The sequence below is a fragment of the Chelonoidis abingdonii genome, chromosome 1, assembly GCF_003597395.2.
Source record: "Chelonoidis abingdonii isolate Lonesome George chromosome 1, CheloAbing_2.0, whole genome shotgun sequence".
In the NCBI taxonomy this organism is placed as follows: Eukaryota; Metazoa; Chordata; order Testudines; family Testudinidae; genus Chelonoidis; species Chelonoidis abingdonii.
Genome location: NC_133769.1, coordinates 339,867,617 through 339,878,277, shown reverse-complemented (window position 1 = coordinate 339,878,277; position 10,661 = coordinate 339,867,617). Strand labels below are relative to the sequence as shown.

Here is a 10,661-nt window from a genome sequence, read left to right as displayed (position 1 = left end):
ATCCAGGCAGGGCCGGGGGAGAGACCCAGCTCCAAATATTGCTGGAGCAGGTCACCCTGCCCTGAATATTCCTGGAGCCCGGGCACCTCGAGCCCATATAACCCGCCGCCTATGCTCTTCGGCCACAATCAACTACAGAGTTGCCTAGATTTTGATATTCAGAGGCAGGCACCTGACTTTCCATTTCAATTGAGACCAACAGGATTTTTAAAGTGACATAAAAACCATCAGAGTAATAAGGAAAGGGGATAACATTGCAGCGTTCATGATAGTTTGTCCTTGAAAATAGCAATACTGAGCCCAGACTTTGTTTTAGGTCATAAAACATATTCAGCCCAGTTAAAAAATGATAATGATCAGGAACAAAGAAAGGAAATGGGTTAACTCCCACCCCAGTGAAATGTAAGAAAAACAGAAGCAGTTGCTATTGGGCTGTGGAAGCACAGCCACTGCCATTAGAGGAAAACTGGATAGTTGCTTGGTGCTATTGTTCTGGTTTGGCCAACCGGCCAGTGGCAACTTTTTGAAAATAAAACGCTAAAAAGTTATGTTTTCCAAACAATAATTTATTCTTGATTTTTAAACTACTCCACTGCAAAAGCACAGTAAACACGTATGACACATTTCTCTCTCTCTCAGTTCATGAGAAATAAGGCAACACTTTTTACACAGCCAATATTCTGATCATCAGCTTTTTAAGTAATCTGAAAGGTAATTTACCTGACAAGACCTGCATTCAGAGTTCTATACTTCTCCTATGAGAGTTGTTGACATTTCAAAAACGAAATGTCAGGAGCTCCATTTGTTACACTAAAGCTTGTGGGGAAAATACTGACTGAGATCCTGGTAGGTAGGTGAAAGGAAACGCAATTGAAATTCTTACAAAATCTCTTTAAGTATTTATTTAAAAGCCTATAAATCTAATCCAGTCTACTTAAGGCAACGTGATGTGTTCCTTGCTGCCATCTTGAATTTCTTTACACTATGAGATACAAACAGACTCCAGACACATGCAAAGGAACAGGCACCAGGATGGCAGCTTTCGCTGGTTTCTTTTGCCATTTTAATTCTACCCACCACCAAAAAGAAATCAACTTTCAGACAGACGTCTAGAAACCAAGGGATTCATTTACCGTGCAAAACTGTATCAGGATATATGCTGAGAGATGGCTCTTTTTCATACTTTACCCCTCCCAATACAGCTCTGCCCCATCTCCACCAGCAACCCTTGTGCTCCTCTGAGCTGAGACCAGACGGGTTTTTGTAACCTTGGGGGATAGTGGACTGCCACTCTACACATCACTTATTTCTACTAGGGAGGGCGACTTGATGGACATAGGGAGGGGGAAGGATACTCTTTGTCCTCTTCATCCCTCAGACTGTCTTTGGAGCAGTTCTCTGCCCTAATGGCCTTGGTTTTTCTCCAGTCTTACAGCTACAGTTATCAGCTGGGAATGCAGCTGAAGCACTGTGCAGACATTTATAGTTTCTGCATAGCTGTCTGTCAGATTGCTGCAGGGACCTGACTCACCCCACTGTACAGCTGGCAAAACATCATTCACAAGGTTCTGGAAGGTGGGAGATAGAGTTACAGAGCATCCCTGAGCAAGAGATGAGGTACTGCTGCTAGATAATAACTGCTTGGCTGCTTGCAGGACATATGGGTTCCACTCAATTTATTAACACTGTGACATAGACAGAAATTCCGGGCCAGTGCAAGAAATGAGACAACTGCAGAAACTTTGTGCTCATTCATAGGTGTTGAATGCAGCAAGTTCTCCCTGGGTTTCTGTGATAATTTTTTAAACCTTTTTTCTGACATGCTTAGAAGACAGTGAAATCATTCCTAACAATGATCATCCCTACTGAGACGTCATGATTAAGCAGCTGTGTGAAAGATGTCTGCTTCCACAGAGAGCAGCTACAAATCTAAAGGCATCATCATCTGCCCAATCAGCTGTGCTAACATAACTTATTTGTTGTTTGCCTACAACAGTTCCATAGCAGGTGTGCCTGAGCAGGTAATTTTCAAGAGAATTTTTTGTTGTACACTAAGGGCACAAATATCACACTATTCACAAATATCACACTATTCCCGCTATTCATAATTATGAATATGTATTTACATCCTGACTACATAACTAATCTGGGTTCACAGTGGGAACCTGAACGGCTCCATACCTTAGTCTCAATTTTATGGTAGGCCACATCAGATTAGAAAAAAACAAATGCAACTACTGGAAATTCAAGAACACTGAGAGAAACTTCCTGCCATTGATTCAGGAACAAAAGAATCACTCATAATCCACTCCATGTCTCTTTAAAATAAAAAGCAAACAGATGTGGACATATCAAAAACACAGGTTTCCTTAAGGTCTGGTTTGGAAACGTACTGTGCTCTAGCTTCCCTAGGGCCCTGTAAGATATCCTGTGGATGGCACACATTCAGATTGTCGCTGGAGGCAGAAGACCAATGGGGCACTTTGAACCCTCAATGTTCTCCATTTTTGCAAATATTTGCATTCTTTGTTCATGGCTACCAGTGCTAAACTGTGCAATCACTAATTAAATGTAACTGTAATTTGAATATTCTAACATTCACCTAGAGTCAGACCTTCCCAACCGCTCCACAGAACTCACGAACCTTTTCTTTTATTGTATGTTACTTTGAGACAGATCCTGCAAGGTGAAGGCTGTTGTTTTTTAAGCTTTTAATGGAGTTAGCATTTGATCAACAGTTTTGTACAGTTCAACATCATAATGACTAGGAACAGCAGGGTTGAAATGCATTAGCAGAAGTCTATTCAGAACGCAAAGTGTGCCCTCCTGCGCTATTCCAAGCATGCAGGACTCTCTGCCCAGCTTAATGCAGTGACACTAATAAAACTGTTTGATGTTGGCCCTTGCAATCAGGGCCGCCCAGAGGATTCAGGAGCCCTGGAGCAAAGCGAGGAAGCTGCGGCGCTTGTACTCACCCAGCGGCGGTCTGGGTCTTTGGCAGCATTTCGGCAGCGGGGGGCCCTTCAGTCACTCCGAGTCTTCGGCAGCACCGAAGGGCCCCTCACCGCCGAAATGCTGGCCGAAGACTCGGACCACCGCCCGGCCAGTGCTCACGGGGCCCCTGCAGGGCCCGGGGCCTGGGGCAAATTGCCCCACTTGCCCCCGCTCTGGGCGGCCCTGCTTGCAATGTGGGACAAAGATCAAAAATAAGGAATGAAACCAAACATTGAGCACTCAAATGCCATAGGAAGCTTGAAATCAGGCAGGATTTATTCTCTACCAAAATACTAGAGCCAAACCATGCTCCCAAAGAAAGCATATTCACTCTGTCACTGTAAACAGGACATTTCTCTTGCTTTATAAACAGGAGATTGATTCATAACAAAAAGCCATTCCAACATTTCAGCCCAAAGAGCTTCATCAGGAAAAGGCAAGAGTATCTGAGCAATGTCTCTTCCTTGGAAAATTCACATGGGGGAAAACACAACATGGGGGAAATAAAGCTCTTATTTACACTCTGCTAGATTTTTAAGTAGTTAGATCTTTGTGTGATGCAGTTTAACTGATCAACTTTAACTTGTTTCTATGCCAAAATGTTACTTTTAAAAAAAACACCACCACATAAGGTGTGAGATTCCTGGCTTTACAGAGGTACAGCACAGAGCTAGAGCACCTCTGAAGTCCTACTTAAGATTTAAATGGTGTATAGGCCTTGACAAGGCTCATGCGGGACCTTTGCTTAGAGTCTCACCTACAGCAAAATGTACTCTACAGAAAAATATGGAGATAGGGGTGCATCCACGGAAGAATTTACATCTAAGTATCAGCAATTTCATCTGTTATGAATGGGAATTTCCTTGTACTCTGGTTTGCTACAGTTATGTATAATGCATTTTTGTATAGCTAATTCCACCATAAATATGAAAATTCAACAGCATGATAAATACTCTACTGCACCTTTCATATATTATTAGTGAAATGAAAATCCAATCCCTGAAGAGACTTTTTACTATAAGTAATATGTATTTTTGCAGATTTGTTCCTTTCAGGTAAGGTTTATGTTTGGCCTGGTAAAAATGGGCCAGCAATACAATGTCTTGAATCTGTGTATTATTTTATTGCAATATTACTTGTCTTGGACTCTCTTTTACTGTAAATTACTTCTTATTTAAAGAAATATTATATATTTTTTCACAAAATAATGTTTTAAACATCAAAGTGCAGTCTCCATTTTAGCAACTTGCAACCTGGAAAGTTGTCAAGCAACTGCTTTAAAAAGAAATGTTACTTTCAACTCAAATACCTTAAGTTCCAGTGCCAACAAGAGCATATAACCATGCAAACAGAATGACAACTGCTTTGAGTAGTTCAAAACAAATATTTGTCATACAATTCACTTTTCAACTGGAGTTTTCAAAAATGTTTTTACAACCTTTTGCTGCTCTCTGAAAACACAGAACTGAAGTTTTCTTCTAACTTCAATACTATTTTTTGTAAATCACCATAACACTTATTCTATCTCTTCCCACTTCCCTCCTGCCTCATTTACATGCTATAGAATATAAAAATGCAGGCACTGATGCTGCAAACATTTATACACAGGCTCAATTTCAAACATGCAATTAGTTTCAGTGGACCAGATTCTCTGCTAGTGTATGTTTTCATAGATTCATTGTCATAGATCCATAGCAGAGCTGGCTCACTAGGTTCTTACATGCTGAAACATAAGTACACGAATGCCTTTTCAGGATCAGGGCCTTAATAATCCCCTATGATTTTCCCATTTACATCTCTTCACAAGTCACTTACAAAATACTCTCCCAGGGCAGGATTTGGGCTAAAAAAGCCATCATTTCAGAATTTAAAAACAATGAAGTTCAATTTCTATGAACTTAAAAAAACAATGAACAGGTTTTCAAAGTCAGTTTTTAAGGTTATTACCAATAATATCATTCAATATGTTTCAACAGTTAGAAGTACTGTAATTCAGACACCATCTGGAAAGTCTCCAGTGGAAATGTCTTTCCACTATGTGCTATAAATCTATTTGAGAAAACACATTTGCAGGCTCCTTTGAAGAACTCCATCATATTGATTGCTGCTGAGTCAGAGTTATGATTTCCCTGTAATTTCCTCTGTTCTTTAGCCCAAACAGTTAATTATTTAGGTAGAGACACCAGCAACTGACAAACAAGTTATACTTGAGTCCAATGTTTTATTATCATTACAGGTAATGGCTGGCTAGGGGGCGGGGCCTCAAGGGAAGAGGAGGAGAGGCAGGCCCTCATGGTGAGAGGGAGTTAAGGTCCACCTCAGCCCACCCCACCCGGAAGAGGCTGGCGCAACTTCGGGCAGGAACAGAGCAGCGCTGCAGGGAAGCCAGGACAAATGCAGTCCTGGAGTCGTTCAGCTTGGGACCAGGACTTGAGCTCTGCATTTTGGGACTGTCTTCTCTTCCTCTCTCTCCCTCCCCCACCCTCCTCCTTCAGGATGGCTGGTCACCCTAAGTCCAGAGAAATAGAAACAATCTCGGAGCAAGCAACCTACAGTTGCTAAACATATACATAACAAAGTCATAAATAGGTGTTAAGTATTATTATTTAGCACATTTCATCTTTAAATCCCTTTACAAAAAGCACACTACACTTGTGCTAGGAGGGTGGTAATATCCGTACACTACAGATGGGGAAATTGAAGCAAAGAAGGTAATGGCCCCGTTCTGAAAACCCACCATGGGTAAATCTCTATCTTCAATGGATTGTCTATGAAGAGTCTACTAACATGTTAAATAAATATGACCAGGTGCATAATAACTACTGTAGGCAACCCCAAACTATTGTATTTTTTAAATTAAATAAATAAACATGATTTTTGCTAAACTGGGCAGCTGAGTCATCAACACCTGTCCTTTCAAGAGGACAAAGAGTCACAAGGATGTAGACTTTAAATAGGTCATTTACATTCTCAACATCCTCAGCAGGAAGCACTGTCTGGTTTGGATTGATAGTCATTCAACTTCCAAAAATGTTAAGCGCTGCCCTTCATCTACTGGTTTTTGTCCAAATTCACCTCAGAATTAGTTAAACCCAATTTACACACATGCCGACTTCTTTCAGGCTAAAAGAAGACACTCTGGAATCTTGCACTGCACCAAAGAGGTTTGCCTTGGTCAAAAGATACACTCAGTCTCCATATTATAACTATGCACTTTCAATATCACTAGTTCATTCTGCTTGAGGTCACTGACAACTATAATCCAAAGGATGTTTGTTTGTTTGTTTTTAAATAAAAGCACAGGTTGACAGTGGTCTGGCAACCTACAATCTGGATTTTTTCACACATCAAAAGACCTGGATTCCTGTGTAGATATCTCTCAGTCTACAACATCAAAATCACAATGGTCTACCCTGGGCATTATATTGCCTTAGGTTTTGTCTGCGTGGTGTATTTTGAAAACCAGCATTGCAACATTTTTAACATCCATGTAACCATATGCTTCATAGCTATCACAGATGAAATTATTTGCAGAGAAAAATAAATACTGCCCACCTTCAATTCAGCTGTGCAAGCCACCCATCAGTAATAGCACCACTTCAGACCAAAACGAGTTAAAAAATAAAACAGCACACGAATGTATCTGTAGTAACCTATAGCAACCTACAGACAGCCACCATCCTTGTCAGCTAATTGCATCCATTTGGAATGTAACTCACGTCCTTTGGCTTCATAAACAGGCCTTAGTCTACAAGCTCAAGCAATGATTCTGTTGATAAACATTTGAGTACAATCTGGCCTATTAGTCACTTGCATGCTTTAGGGAGGCACACAGCTGCCCCACCCCAGCAGCAGCAGCACCAGCATGCATTGTGCCTTGTGGAAGAACAGCACATCCTGGAGCTTCCCAGAATACAGCGGTGCACAGTTGCAGTTACACTCTGTAAAAGACACAGCGTGAACTCCCCCTCTATGGACAACGCTACTGGCCATTCCCTTCTTACCACTATTTATGTAGCTAACACCTGCAGGAGTACCAATGAGGAGCAGTCTGCAATTGTGTCTGGCTTTTGTGTGTGTGCACAAGGTTGAGAGAGATTCCTTGTGCCCCCCCTTTCTCTCTCTCCTCACCCTGCCCCTGCGCCTGCTCAGGGCTGCCCAGTAGGGTACAATGGTAAACATGCAATTTCATATACATTCAGTGCTTTCAAAAAAGAGTCCACTCCACTGTCACTGAAGTCAATTAATAGACTCATTGACTTCAAGGGAGCCAGCCTTAAATGTATCAAGCTTAATCTTCAAGACAAGTTATCCAAATTGACAGGAAAGTAATTTCCTAATCATTTAACACATACTATTTTTTTTTCCCTTGGAAATTCCCAAGATGAGACACAATGGCAGTGCCAACCTATACAGGGTTTTTCCACTTGGGAAAAATGATCTATTCTCAAGCTGATCATAAGCATGCGAAAACACTAGCTTTATATCATCAGTCACTGAACTCCACCTATTGTCCATGTGAAAAGAGGATTATTTTAAGAGGTTTTAGGTAAATTATTTCAGGGAGTTCCCCTGAAGACGCTGTCTCGGGTGTGAGTTGGATAAGTGAGCTGCCTTCTTAGCACGGTTCAGTGCTAGTTGGCCATTCTATACTTTTTAAGATGAGAAATGAGCAGACAAAAAGAATATGAAGCTTAATAAAGTGTTCAACAGTGAAATCATTGGGTGTGTATATTTATTATAAACACATCATTTTTAATAAAAGGACATGTGAATGAGTGCATTAGATTTCAGGCATAGAAATAGTTTCACTTATATGTTTTTTCCTCCTTCAGGACCCATTTTCCTAGCTCTACAGAAGAGGCCTAAACTAAATATTTCCCCAAATTAACTAAAACTTCACTTCACTTCAAGACACAACAAAAAATAAAAACTAACATATAAAAAAGCATGATCTTGGATAAATTAGAAAATGAATATTAAAGACTGGCCTATAAAGAATTCAGCCAACTGAAAGAGGTTGTCATCTTAACTTCTATTCACTTATTTTTTGTTTTTAATAAAGAACTGTCTATTTGCATTCTTGGATTTTTATCAGCAAGAAGCTGGAATAGAATGTTTAAAAGCAGGACTTCATATTCAAAACTACATTAGCAGCAACAATCCAAAAGACTGTGGCATCCCAGTCAAGAAACTAACTAACTTTCCCAAACCAGGAGATTTTGCCGTTATTATATCTTGTTATGAACAAACAGGAGTTCACTAAATTCCCTTCAGTGGCGCACTCCTATGAACATTCATCACTAGATGACTCAAGTGTCACATGAGCACATTCAGAAGGGGCAACTGCTTTTCTTGATAGATGTACATTATTACCTTCAACCAGATCACTTTACGATCCAGAAGAAGGTACAGCTAGTTAGACAAGTGTCTCACTATGATACTGCAGACATATAGGGCGGGGCACATCTTCCAAGAGTTGTAAAGAACAGACTTCTGGAAAAAGCTGCTGCCACCATTCCCCCTTTGCACAAGTGGCCTCTAGAAAAAGAATGTGTAAGGAGTGCCTGGGGCTGGAGACACATTAAAAAAGCGACTAATTTGAAGGAATCCATTACAACAGGCGGGGGAAGTGGGAGGGGGAGACTACATAAGAAATGTCCCACAATGGGACACTTGAAACAGCCCCACCTGTTCCCAAAACCTTTTAGGGATGCTACTGCCTTAAGGGATTCCAGCAGCAAATAGCAGCTGTGGAGAGGTGTGCCACAGCTGTCTGCAGCTGGAAACCCCTGAAGCAGGAGCAATAGCACTAGTTTGTATTCAGGGTTTGGGTTTCATTTGCTGCTCGTTGCATTCTCACTCCCTTATCTTCCTTGTCCCCCTCTTAAAGGAAAAAGTCACAGACATACACAACTTGAGTGTGGGAATCTCACAGAATTGTCTATTAAACAGGAGCCACTAGTACAGCCGCATGGTTCAAAAATAAACAAACCATCCAACAAGAACATCTTAACATCGAACTATTCAAGTCTTCTCATCAAAGTGTTTATAAAAATCAGACCTCCCCAAGGCAGGGGTTTTGAAGAAGCATCAGTCAGCTTTAGGTACCTTATTGTCACTGAATCAGCTACTGCCATTGGCACAAAAATAAGCAAAAGCTCAGACTATGATTGTTGTCTGTCTTCAGCAGCACCCAATATACGTTGGGTGCTGTGCGCAGCAAAGAAGAGTTTGCCCTACTCCTGAGACTTTACAATCTAGAGACAAGTCAGAGAGTGCAACATACAAAACTAACAGTGCAGGTTCCCTGAGCCAGTGAGCCCTTGGAAAGCCTCCTGAAGTTACACTGAGAAGTTTGCAGCAGTTCTTTTCTTTCCCTCAGTTGTGCCTGGGCGTCCGGGGACACGAGGAATTGCAGGTGATTACAAAATAATGCTGCAGTGGGAGCACCCCACCCAAACAGCATGGGGGAGAAGGGGAAGAGCAGATGGGACAACTCTCATCTCTTAGTCCAGCACCTCCACCTGGAGAGATGGTAGTTCTCTCTACCTAGCCAAGCTATGCATAGGGTTAGGCTCAGTAACGTACATTAACGCCTAGGAAGCTATCTAGTGCAATGCACTAGGTACAGCGTACAGAAACGAGGGCTCCCAATAGGTGCACGTCTGAAAGCGAGCGGGGCAGGTGATGGGGGGGTCTAAGTTTCGCCACTGGGTTTGTATTAGTCCTATAAATACTCGTGATAAGAAACAAGAGAGCCACTTACCATCTCGCCTGAGGTTAGAGGATCGCAAGGCTTTTATAGATCCGCTCTGGGCAGTGGTGCCCTGACGGCTGCAAAAGTTTGCGCTGACTACAACGTAGAGAAGGAGGCGGACGGACAGTTGCATTGGGATCCGCTGTGAGGGGGACCGTATCTGCCCAAAGAAACCCGGCTCCCTCCGCCAAGGAAGCCCCCCTCGCTTCTTTCCCCCTATGCTGTGGGGTGGTGTTTTGGATGCTGAGTCAAAAGCCCTGAGCTACTCTCCGAGCTGCCCCCAAACTTCCTTCATTGCTGAACTTTCTGCTGGGGATCGCTGCCTTCCGAGCTCGGCAGGTGATACGGCAGGGGGAAGGACAAGGCAAGCCCACACCCCGCCGGCAGCGCCAGCAGCAGCGGCTGGAGAAGTGCCCCTAACTCGGCAGGAGATCACAAGGTGCCGCTGCCGCAGTTGGACTCCGAGCAGGCGGGCTGAGCCAAGCCAAGCCCGGAGATACACACTGACCCCAGCCCTGGGGCTGCCTGTTCCTGCTGAAGTTGCTGCTCAGCGGTGGCTGGTGCCCACAGGCTCGGCGGCAGCCCCCAGTGCAGCGCTGCAGGCGCGGACAGCGCACAGCATGTCTGGAGGGAGCGGGCTCCTGCCGTGTCATTCGGGAGGAAGAACGCGGCGGCGGCGGCGGCTCCTCCGGGGGGAGGAAGGAGGCGGCTCTGGCCTTGGGGGCAGGGAAGGGGACGGGCGTGGCAGTGACCGGGGAAAGGCAGCGTGGCGGGCCAGGCCGGGGGGTGGAGAGGTGGGGCCAGCTGTGGCCGAGGAAGGAAGGCGGCGCTGGCCAGGGGGCGCCTGAGGGGATCAGGGTGGCGGCTCCAGCCAGCTGGTGCCTGCGGCTCACTGGGCCGTCGTCTG

General features: G+C 43.6%; 1 protein-coding gene across 3 annotated transcripts in view; it reads right to left on the bottom strand.

The window, feature by feature from the left end:
- PDGFD (platelet derived growth factor D) overlaps positions 1–10,407 on the bottom strand; it is a 170,886-nt gene extending 160,479 nt beyond the window's left edge. For 2 of the 3 annotated variants that reach the window (XM_032771098.2, XM_032771097.2), the window contains exon 1: positions 9,764–10,407. In XM_032771098.2, coding sequence (XP_032626989.1) covers positions 9,764–9,887 — 124 coding nt within the window. In that variant the 5' untranslated portion in view covers positions 9,888–10,407. The remainder of the gene's footprint in view (positions 1–9,763) is intronic. The other variant, XM_032771096.1, reaches the window with a different exon arrangement.
- Positions 10,408–10,661: the final 254 nt, after the last annotated feature.